Raw genomic sequence first — 12,205 nt, forward strand, 5'->3', positions numbered from 1 at the left:
TATCTGGATTTCACGTTTACTTATTCAGAGGCGTTCTAGTCCCTCTCTTTCCCTTTGTAGAATCCACCAGATAGCTTAAGGTAAATTGATACAACATACATAAGAATGCCGTCGCAATACAAAATGATTCTTGAATTCAGAACGTTTGAAGCCGTGTACATCGTTCCTAGCAAATGTAGAAGGGTGCACGCATAGGAGAGTTTGGGAGGCAGCAGTAACGCCTTGTACGTGCTGTGCCATGTAAGTTCTTTCTGGGGTGGAGGAGTGACGGCGCTAACCATCCAGGTCAGGATCGTGAGGGTCCAAAGATCGAGAGCGAGGCAAGCCTGGTCTCACATTATAGCTGAGATAAAAACGGCAGCAAAATCTAAAAGCGGCAGCTTTAAAAAGGGTTTAAAAGCGTGATATCAATTAAAAGGTTCTATCAAATAGTATTCATTTGTTAATTTGGATTTTCAATTTGCCCAAGAACAAAAATTTTCCCGGTGGATAACATAAAGCTGAAAGCTTCTGGGTAGTGTCCCGTTGGGTCCGTGGGCTCTTGGAAGCGACCACTTGTGCAACGGGGCTTTTGCAGCTGTCCTCCTTTCTGGAATGGGGCAGGGTCAGCAGAGCTTACAGAAAGGAGCTTCATGGATCTGTCCTGATCCAGAAATTAACATTTCTGGTCCTTTCCAAGGCTGAAGTGCCAAGTCCCCATTGTACAAGGGATCACTCCATGGAGACGGAGCAGCCCCATTGGATACGGCCTTCTTTTAAGAGCCCTGGAGAATCTGACAATTTTAATCTACTCGATGGACATCACACTCAACTGGGAGCTGCATCCCTCTGAGTGATCCTCCTGATTTTGCTTTTGATACTCTTTCCTTGACTTATTATTTATCATTTATAAAGCTCCTAACATTTTACCAAGCGCTGTACGCTCATTAGAAACAAGGCTGCCTCTGGCCACTGGCTTTACAATCTAAAGGACCACATACACAATAAAAAGCATGGGGTGGGAATCGTAAAAGAAGCGAAGGAATCCGTTCTTAAAGTTACGTATTTCTTATAATGATCAACCTGAATGGGAACAACTCAGGAAGAGGAAAGAGCTCAAGGTAGCAAGAGCCTCTCAGCCAAGCCAACAGAGAGAGCCCTGCTAAGCTGTCTCTTCCTCTGCTCGCTAGCTTCATAGGTGTGAAAGTCACTCATTTTTATTTAAGATATGGTTGAGTTCCCAACTTAATTGAGACTTGTAGGACCCCAACAGGCCTCCCTGTCTGGCAACTATATACTATATGCTACCCTTCCCCAGCCTGGCACCCTCTAGATATTTTGCACTTCAACTCCCACTAGCCACAGCCCACATGGCTGGGAGTTGTAGTCCAAAAACAACTGGAGGTCACCAGTTGGGGGAAGGCTGTTAAATGCTCCGGGGGGGAAAAGAAGTATGAAAAAGCAGCAAGCTTTTAATGTCCAGCCTGTTTTCAGACAGCTATTGAGTAAATGTGATTGTTTATGAAGCTCTCAGAACTGTGCCTGGCACTGTACATTGACTAAAAATAGGCATGTTTCTGCCAGTTCAGCTGAAAAAGGATAACACAACCCAAGGAAACGGGGGGGGGGGGGAGGGCAGGACTCACACACAAACAAGCAGACTGGCTTTCTATAATGTTTTTTTTTAAAAAAAAAAATGAATAGGGGTGGTAAGTAGGAATTTTTATGTAACTTGTTCATAGGGGAAAAAAAGCCAGTGCTGATCTAAGGCGGAACAGCTAAAAGAAAAGAGGTGAGTTGTTTAAAAGTAACTTGAAGGTATAGCCACAGTTCTTCTAACAGGCTTCGGGGAAGCAAAGGGAGAAGCAAGCCAGGGAATGATTTACCAGTTGCCAGTCTTATTTATTTATTTATTTATTAAATTTATATACTGCCCCATAGCTGAAGCTCTCTGGGGTGTGTGTGTGTGTGTGTGTGTGTGTGTGTGTGTGTGTATACACACACACACACACACATATATACACACCGTATTTCTTCGATTCTAAGACACACTTTTTCCCCCATATAAACATCTCTAAAAACGGGGTGTGTCTTAGAATCGTGGGTGCGTTTATTATTTCTTACAGTCAAAGCTTTTTTTCTGTTGGTGGTACAGAAATTAGTGTGCGTCTTACAATCGATGGCGTCTTAGAATCAAAGAAATACGGTATATAATGTCTTGACAGAATGTACCGATAGGAATTCATTAATCATAATACAATGGATGGTTGATGGTGCTCCATTCTTACTGGTGGGGAGTTGGATGTTTCCCCTTCCTAATGAATGCATGAAAGCACATGCTTAGAACTACAGATTTCGGCCTGAGGTTGTAAGTAAAACTGGGTATAGGTTTGATTGGTGGGAAGGTGTGTGAGTGTGTGAAAGCAGCAGGTGAATGCAGGCGACGGTTTACTAAGAGGTAACTGAACACATTGTACATGTAACCACTGGGCAAGTTCTGCTGCGGATTAAGGAGGCGTTTGCCACACTTCTGCCCTTGATGAGAAATCTAAGGAAGCAGATCTGGGCAAATTTGGAATGCTAAAATCCCCACAGCTTAGCAGGACTATGGCCAAGTTGCTGTCGATAGACAGAGGCCTTTGAGATTGGAGCCTTCTGACTACCCTGGGCCCTGCCGGCAAGAACCAGGCAGGGCTGCGGAGGGACATAGGTGGTTCTGCCTCTTTAAAAATGGACGTGTCAGCTAGATGGGCTTCTGAGCCTATCTAGCTGATCTACGTTGTTGTGGAGAGGGAAGGCTTCCCGTGACAGCTGTGAGGAATTGGGGGAAGGGGAGGAGAAATGGCCTGGTGTCTGATTCCCCCTCCCAAGGTCAAAGAAGCGTCTACATCAATAGTGCAGAACCTCTTTCAGCCCGAGGGCCGAATTTCATTCTGGAGAAGCTCTTGGGGGCCGCATTCCGGGGTGGGCGGGGCCAAAAGTAACAGGGGTGGGGCGAAAGCACCAGTATATTTTAGCTTAAAGCTCTTACTATCAGTAATGAAATCTTAGGAGAGGCATTTCTTCCTTTTGAAATGGGGAAGAAACTGCATATAAAACCGGAAAAATGCCAAACCACCAATGGTCTGGGGAAAGGGGTTGGGGCTTTCTGGGGAAACCCGGAGGGCTGGAATGGGACCTCCAGAGGGCCAGATATGGCCTCCAGACCTGGGTTTCTGCCTCAGGAGTGGGAGAAATCCAACATATCCTATAGTCCCTAGTTATGCTCTCCCAGGGATCATAGGATTGCTCCAGAACTAGTTTCTGTACATATCTTGGTAAGCTGCTACTTGATTGCTAGTATTCACTATTGTTTCTGAGGAAGTGGAGAAGATTAGTGGACTGGAGAGCAGGATATGAGAACACCTGAAATGTGACGGATGGGATTAGATTCCTAAAACCAAATTTGCATGGCAAGCCAGCCTCATTGATATCTCCTTCCAGTGGGAGAGAGCTTACCTTGGCAAGCCAACCATGATTTCACTGACGCTTTGGGATCTTAACAAGGGATAATGCAACGGTCCATAGTCAGCACTCACCTTGGCTGAAAATGTCTGCACCGGATCACAAAATGCTGCAGAATTGCCCTGAACTCTTTGGATGGGATAGTTTATCAGATGAAACAAAGTAATTCAATTTAATCTTGTATGGTTTAACCTTTTAATTATTATTTCTTTTTGTAACCTCTTTAATGTTTCGCTGCAGGCTTTGGGTTGCATCCTCTACCTGTTGTGCTTTAGGCAACATCCGTTTGAAGATGGAGCTAAGCTTCGAATAGTCAATGGCAAATATTCCATCCCACAAAATGACACCAGATACACAGTGTTTCATGATCTCATTCGTAAGTTTGAAAGACAGCATGCTAAATTCACTTGGAGGGGGTGAGGGGGAATAAAAGACAAATAGGTCAGAAGGGATTTTAGGTTCACTTTTTGTTTCCTTTTTAAAATGCAGGTGCATTTCCCCCCCCAAATTGTTTCTATGCATGTAGCTTAATGTGAATAGAACAGTATACACCAATAGCTTGGAGAGAAGCATAAGGCATTGGTTGTGGCAGTGAAGTTCACAAATCCCATCTCCCTGTTCTTTGAGGGGAGTGATGAAGTTGTGGCTTGGCCCTAGTGCCTTTCCTGTTTTAAAATGTCATGGCTTCTGGATCACAAAAGCAAATTAAGGTTCATAGGCATCTTCTACCGTCTGTGGAAGAGGCCAACCAGATCATCCTCTGCTGGGCAGGAGAAGCAGTGAAGGCCAACTTCACCTCTCCATCCTCCTGCCCTGCATTTTTCACTAGATGGGCTGTTTTGCAGGCATTTTGGAGGGGGAGTGAAGAAGGTTGGCAGAGCCTCAGGCTAGCTCACATCCTGGCCTCTCCCCTCCCACCGAAATACCCCCTTTCCCCCCTTCTCAGAGATCGAGACCTCAGAGAGTAGCCACCATATTTCTTTCCATGCTGGTGGCGAGGGAGAGGGGGTCGGTTTTTGGATGCTCCCCTCTGAGGTCGGAGACTTGCCTCCAACCTTGGATCGGGGCATCCGAGCTGTCCTTTGGCCCTTCAGACACTGCCCAGGGGGCAATAGGGTTGCTCCCTAAAGGTATTCTAAATGTTCTGAGCCTCTCCTTTTTGGAAGAGCGTATAATCTCAGCTAATCACAGCCCAAGTACTTGATGACAGAAACATATATTTCCTCCACATCTTGACTTGTAATCAAGCCACCTTGAAAGTCAGTTTGGCCGGCTTGCAGGATAGAAAACTTAGGGGGGAAATAGAGATTCCGCAGATATCATGCGCTGGTCTAAGTAATACCTGTCTTGTAATTTTTTTTTAGGTTCTTCCTTGAAGGTAAACCCAGAAGAGAGGTTGTCCATTACGGAGCTTGTGAATCAACTGCAGGAGATCGCAGCTGCTAGGAATGTAAACCCAAAGTCTCCCATCACGGAGGTAATGGGTTTGGGGTCTTTTGTACTGAAGCTCCAAATTGCCCATCAAAGACTCTGAAATCAGGGAATGTACTAGAATGGCCTGGTTTGTTTTTGCACAGTTCTTCCAAAAGTCACTAGAGCTATTCTCTTTCCCTACCCCAGTTCTATGATTCCAGGGGTCAAAAGAGTAAGGAAAGTGACTGGCAGAGAAAGTGTAGAATAGGGGGTAGGCTACTTGGTGCCCTCCAGATGTCTTGGATCACAACTCCCATAATCCCTGACCATTTGCCATGCTGACTGTGGGTGATGGGAGTTGTAGTCCAAAACAGGTTGCTTACCCTGAAATAGAGCAATGACTACTTCCATTTTAATAGGAATACTTGGCATTTACGTACGAATCAAGATTTATTATTTCTGGAGTGCTTGACATGTCAATGGATTTACAGTAGATTAAAGTTCAGAATTATATCGGGGGGGGATTCTTTCAAACTACCAAATATGTTTAAAGCACTTTGATACTATCTCCATATTGTAGATGGGCTAAGGGTGAGGCTGGACAAGCAGATGAGGATACTAAGGCACAGCGAGGAACAGCTTTCCCAAGGCCACCTAGCGAGGTTGTGATTTGAAGGGAGAGTAGCTATAGGGGCTTAGGGGCTAAGATCTTGAATGTCAATTTTCAGACTTGGACCCATCTTCAACCTCATCCTTCATCATGGGACCCACATTCTCGGCAGGTGTAGCCTGAAGGGATGTAGAAAGCTGTACCTGTTGAATTTTCCTCTTGCGCACAGCAATTAAAAATGAAATTCTATCTTCTTTTGCATCTGCTTACTATGGGTAGTATCCAATAAGAACCATGTGCTGGGCAGGTTGCGCTCCTTCTGGAAACGCATGTTTTCGCGTGTGTCAGGGCTTCCCCCCAGAAATGCAATACCGCGACCGTGCGCTGATTGCAGCTGTCCGTGCATGCGTGGGCCCTGTTGGGGGTGTATTTTTCCTGTATTTTTACCTTCTTTTTTCCAGTTAACTTTGTTAGTAAAAGACTCCCTAATCAGACAAAAAGACAACAGTGGTGTGACCCACCTTTGGTCAGGATTTGATTTGTGGATCCTTACTGGTATGTGTGTGTGTGTGAGTAAGAGAGAGACTATAACGTACATGTGTTAACTCCAAAAGTGGTTGCTTTTTTCAGCTTCTTGAGCAAAATGGAGGCTATGGAAATAATGCTCAGCCTAGGACATCTTCAGCAGTGGTGCCACAGAACTCAAAACCCGCAGGACAGCTCAACAATATGTATAACGCAGGTACATTTCCAAATCGCGTTTTCTCTAAAAATGATAGGAAGTCCAGGTTTTTGTATTTCTTACAAAGCTTCAGCATTCCTATAGAGGTTCACAGAGTCTTTTTCTAGGGAAACTGGTCGCTCCAGCAAGTGCTATTAGCATTGTGCTAAAAGTTGCTCATGCAACATAATTTACAATAATGCTACTGTCAAACTACATACTGCCCGTTGTCTATGGGGTGCATTCGTTGTGATGACTACGTTTGATTCCCTTTCATATAGTGCGGCCGTTGTAAATGGTCGCCTACGTAAAATAAGCAAAAGAGATGTCCCTTCCCCAAAGAGCTTACAGCTGTGCAATGTGTGCACATGTGTCTAGTGGGGAGTGAAGGCAAAGAGAGAGAAGCAAAGATAACAAGGCCTGTTCTGCAGGCAAAGGATCCAAGTTCCCTTGCTGCATCAACCTAGTCTAGGTCTGATCAGTACCTGGATGGTCAACCATCTGGGGACCATCTATACATCGCTTTGACATCTGGCTTGGACAGGTAGAAAATAGACAAAAAAGGAGTCAATAGCAATGTTACCTACAAACAGTATCTTACCTACAAACGGTATCCCTGAGCAATGAAAGCCAGTATGTAAAATTTGTATATATGACTGGGAGATTTTTTAAATCAAATACACTGTGCAAGTTTGTATAGCTAAAAAATTCAGTGCTGACTGCAGGTTTTGGAGGGCCCTTGGGTCAGACATCCCCGATGGGCCCACTCCCTCCAGTGAGTCTGTCTTCCTCCCATGGTTGTCACCAGCTGCTGTTGCTCCTTTGGTTTGCTTAACAGGCAGGGAGCCAGAAAGCAAATAGACAGGGGCGTCTCCTGCTCAGATGTACCCCCCTGCTGACAGTACCTCCGTCTTGTCTGAATTGAGCTTCAGTTTGTTGGCCCTACTCAGGCACCATTTCATGACACCCACTGCCTCACCTGGTTTTGATGAAAAGGAGAAGTAGAGTTAGGTGTCATTGGCCTGTTGATGGCACCTCAGCCCCAGATAACCTCCCGCAGTGGTTTCATATAGATGTTAATAGCATTGGTGGATAAAAATTGAGTCCTGTAGAACCCCGTGATGTAGTTGCCGTGCAACAGAGCAATAATCCCCCAGCACCACCTTGAAAGGCAAAGAGCCAGGGAGCAAGTAGGTCATGGCATCTCCTGCTCATCTTTCTCACCACAACTGGGCCAGCGTGAGAGGCGGGTGAACAAGCAGGTTGCAATGAGGAAGAGGAGGAACTCCAAGGGGTTATTGTCTGTGGGCCCCTGCTAGAGTGTAGACCCTCAGCAGGTGCTCAATCAGGCCTACTGTTGAGGCCGGCCTTTTGTATAGTAGTTCTCTTCTCAGCACCACTAAAATACCCGCCTCTCCCTCTGGATTGTGGTGGGGAACAACATAGAATACAAAAGTATTATAAAATACATAAAACTGATATAAAACTAATACATTATTAAAGTAAGAGCCTGATATCTTAAAATTCGACTGGGTAGGCCTGTCAGAAGAGATCAGTCTTTATTGCTTCCTTATATTCAGAAAGACTGTTGAGTTGGTGGACCTCTCCTGGTAGGCCATTCCACGGTCTGGGAGCGGCAGAAGTGAAGGTCCTCTGGGTAACAGTTGTCAGCCTAGTTGTGGCTGACTGAAGTAAATTCTTCCCTGAGGACCTGAGTGTGCAGGGCAGATTGTATGGGAGAAGGCGATCCCGCAGGTAGCCTGGACCCAAACCATGTAGTATTGGCTGACAGCCATCCGAAATTGTGTGCTTGGTCTATTTCACATAAAGGGCTCATGCATGTTCTTTGTTTTGCTTCATAATATGTGAAGTCAGACTTACTATTTATTCTTAGCAATTCGTTAGCAATTGGCAACGGCGGCAGTGGGCTATTCCCTTAATAATGGATCTAAGCCTTGCTAATAGAACATAATTGTGTCCCATTGAAGCTTTGGACTTGAAGCTGGATCTCTGTGTTTTAGCTGCTGGATTAGGGACATGAACTGATGGGACGATGGTGGAGAAGCGCCTTGGGTTGTAACTCTGTGTTCTTGGCTTCAGGTCTGACGGTAGCAGAATGCGACCAGACGTACGGAGGGTTCTTCGATATCCTTAGAGGTGGGACGGAGAGGTTTCTCACAAACATCAAGGATACATCTTCCAAAGTGATTCAGTCTGTGGCAAAGTAAGTAGAAATGCAAGTGTGTTGGTAGAGAGAATGGAAATCCCCTGTCTTGGTTTACCCCTCTCAGTGCAATAGGTATTTAACGTACTGTGTGGTGGGTTCCCCCCCGCCCTTTGTGGTTACTTAAGAGATGACCCACTCTAAACCTTCTGGAAAAGGGCTTTGGGGAATTATGTCAAGATCCGTGAATGAATCCTCACTCTGTGTACCGTCTTTTTTTGAGGTTAGATGTGGTGGTTCCCAGGGTAGGGCTTTCTCAGTAGTGGCACTCCATGTACGTAGTGTGTTGTGAGCATCAATAGAGAGGGCTCCCTCCACCCAAAGTCTTTAAACCGGGGTGTGCCAAAAATATTAAGCATCCGGAAAAGTCAGAACTGTTCTTCCAAAAATATTCATTTATTTCAATTATTTGTATGCCTCCTCTTAGAATACAAATCCTACCAAGGCAGCATACAGGTAATAAAAACAATATGAACAAATTCTTTTCAAAATCCTCAGGATCCTTCCCTCGGGGCACTTGGTGGAAGGTAGCCCTGGGGCAGGAAGAGTCCAGCTGAGAGCCAGTGTGGTGTAGTGGCTAAAGTGTTGGACTGGGAGTTGGGAGATCCAGGTTCTAGTCCCCACTCAGCCATAGAAACCCACTGGGTGACTTTGGGCCAGTCACAGACTCTCTCAGCCCAACCTACCTCACAGGGTTGTTGTTGTGAGGATAAAATGGAGAGAAGGATAATGTACGCCACCTTGGGCTCCTTAGAGGAAAAAAGGCGGGATATACATGATAATAATAATAATAATAATAATAATAATAATAATAATAATAATAATAATAATAATAGGAGCAGATGTCTGGTGTCATCCTCATACACCTCCCTGTCTCTCCTGGAATCCTTTCTATAGGGCAGTAGGTGGTAGATAGTCCTGGGAAACGGTGGTGGTGGGTATTTCTAGCTGGAACAGACCCTGAGTTCTTCTTCGCCTGTATTTTATATTTACTGTTGTTCCCAGCCTCGATCAAAATGGAGAGGCGGATGATGATGATGATGATAATTATCTCCCCCATCAAAAGAGATGTACTGAAAGATTTGTATCATGGATATGCAGACACAAATTCAGGCCAGAAGTAGATAACACATGTATCTATTGTGTTAAATGATACCAGGTTTGATTTGCCAGCCTGTCACTTCCTATATCATCGAGGGCAGGGGTGGGTAGCATGTGGCCCTCCAGATGTTATGGCCCACAACTCCCATCAGCCCTAGCCAAGGCGGCCAGTGGTGAGGGATGATGGGAGTTGTAGGCCAAAATGTCTGTACGGCCACAAGTTGCCTAGCCATGATTTAGGGCAGTCTGCATTTCCCTGCCACCTACTCTACGATAAACCCATGAAAAGAAAATGGCAAAGTGGGATCCTAGCTAGAATAGCCTAAGAATGTCATGTCCCAGGAGAAGAATTTTTGTATGGAGTATTTCGAACGCACTCGGTTTTTGTCAAAGGCATAGTGATGGCCATCTGCTGAGTCTGAAAATACTGTGTGTGTGTATTATATCCCCTCTTTTGGTTTGTGCTGCAACCCCCAAGGCAGCTTATACAATAATAATAATAATAATAATAATAATAATAATAATAATAATAATATAATAATTGCTTCCCGAGCAAGCTTTTTTTTCTTAAAAAACAATAACCTAAAAAACGGAAAAAGGAACATACCGTATTTCTTCGATTGTAAGACGCCATCGATTGTAAGACGCACACTAATTTCAGTACCACCAACAGAAAAAAAAATCCCTAAGACACACCCGTGATTCTAAGACGCACCCCATTTTTAAAGATGTTTATAGGGGGGGGGGGAAAGTGCATCTTAGAATCAAAGAAACAGGGTATTAAAAACACGAGCAGTCTGTAGCTCTATAAACCCTTAAGGACCAGTAATCAAATTGGCATGAAAACTGTAAATCCCCAAAGACCACCTGGAATAAAAGGTAAAGGAGGAAGCAGCAGCTAGTGAAGCAACCTGCTTTGACTGCCTTCCCCAGCTGCTGCTGCTGCTAATTCACCACATGGGACTGGGCCTCCCCTCCCCTCCCAGAGGCCATTAGCACCAACTGCCCTTAAGCAGGAGAGGAAAAGGAACCAAACGGTCATTATCATCTCCTCATTAAATAGTCCACTGTTCTAAGATCTGGAGCCTTGTTGGCTGAAGAGCAGAATAAAAATGCTGGCAATAAATAAATAAAAGATAATGGACCAGGTAAACTACTCTGGGGGTGGGAGTAGCTCCCCAAAAGGGGGCCACCACAGTAAAAGCCCTGTTCCTTGTAGCTGCCAGCCTAACTCCAAGGTGGCTGTGGCACCTCCAGAAGGTGGTTTGAGTAACCTAAGCGAACAAGGAAATAGAGTTCTTTCACCAGGGGTGTCTGATTATACACTCTCTTGCCAGTGCTGCTCCTAAAATTGCCTTGATGCGATGTCTTGGCCTACAGCTTCTCCAAAACAGCACTACAAACGGTTGAGAACATGGCTGTTGACCAGCATTTCCGTTGGAACCCTGACAAAGAAGCGCTGGGCTCCTAGTCACTTTTTCCACAGGCGGCTCCCTTTCGCTGAGCACAAAGCTACAGCGTCATGATCTTAGATCCAAAATGGAGGCATGATAGTTTATATTCACCTGTTGGGTTAGGGGAGAGAATGAAGGAGTCTGGGAATAAATCGGGCCAAACGTGAAGCATGTGCTACTGAGATTTTGAAATGCAGTTTGAGGCTTGAAGCACTGGTCTTGGATCTGGTTCTCATGTCAAATGCAGGGGGGGCTGGTAGCTATTGAAGGGCTCCTCCCCTGTGACGTCACCCTCTGACTCCTGTGAGGTATCACTGAGCACTTTTTTCTTCTTAAGCCACTGTCTGCGAGTAACATGAGAATCAGGGCTTTATTTTTCCCGGAGTAATCTTTTAATGTGATGTCTGCAGTACAAGTCAAATCCTCTTTTTGTTTGTTGTAGTGCAAGTTTGCAAAAATTGGGTCCGTACTGGGATTGCATCAGTCTGTTGGCTCCCTCACTAGAATCGCCATCTAGTTTCCGCAAGCGGTTGTGTTGAAACTAGACCAATTGCATCTTCAGCAGCGAAGTCTACCACTGTCTCTCAGTTTATCTTGAACTACACAAAAACACTGCGCTTTTCTTTTCTTTTTTTTTACACTTGATGAAATAATATGGCAAGGTATCTTGATTGCTTATTACAACTGCAGCTGGAAGAGGGAAGACACACACACTCACACGTTTATTATTTTATTTATTTATTTAAAACATTTGTTTGTTGTTTATTCGTTCAGTCGCTTCCGACTCTTCGTGACTTCACGGACCAGCCCACGCCAGAGCTTTCTGTCGGCTGTCGCCACCCCTAGCTCCCCCAAGGTCAAGTCTGTCACCTCCAGAATATCATCCATCCATCTTGCCCTTGGTCAGCCCCTCTTCCTTTTGCCTTCCACTTTCCCTAGCATCAGCATCTTCTCCAGCCCTATATCATTAAGAACTCAGGTACAGATAAAAGCATACAGTATAAAACACATGCACACTCACGCTCAAATCAGAGAGCTGGAGGGTTCCTTTTTGGCTGACTAGTGCAGTCTCCTCCTCCATGCAGGAAGTCTAGGGTTAGAGCATTCCCAACAGATAGCTTTTCATCTTCAGCAGGAGAGGCTGTGGATGTGTTGAACCGGTGCCTGGCTGCAACAATGGACTGGATGAGGGCTAATAA

General features: G+C 45.1%; 1 protein-coding gene across 4 annotated transcripts in view; it reads left to right on the forward strand.

The window, feature by feature from the left end:
* GAK (cyclin G associated kinase) overlaps positions 1-12,205 on the forward strand; it is a 94,380-nt gene that overhangs the window by 33,891 nt on the left and 48,284 nt on the right. For all 4 annotated transcript variants that reach the window (XM_063129114.1, XM_063129116.1, XM_063129117.1 and 1 more), the window contains exons 8-11: positions 3,724-3,859; positions 4,848-4,960; positions 6,137-6,248; positions 8,328-8,451. In XM_063129114.1, the coding sequence (XP_062985184.1) occupies positions 3,724-3,859; positions 4,848-4,960; positions 6,137-6,248; positions 8,328-8,451 (485 nt within the window). The remainder of the gene's footprint in view (positions 1-3,723; positions 3,860-4,847; positions 4,961-6,136; positions 6,249-8,327; positions 8,452-12,205) is intronic.

Source organism: Elgaria multicarinata, chromosome 6 (assembly GCF_023053635.1).
Source record: "Elgaria multicarinata webbii isolate HBS135686 ecotype San Diego chromosome 6, rElgMul1.1.pri, whole genome shotgun sequence".
NCBI lineage: Eukaryota > Metazoa > Chordata > Lepidosauria > Squamata > Anguidae > Elgaria > Elgaria multicarinata.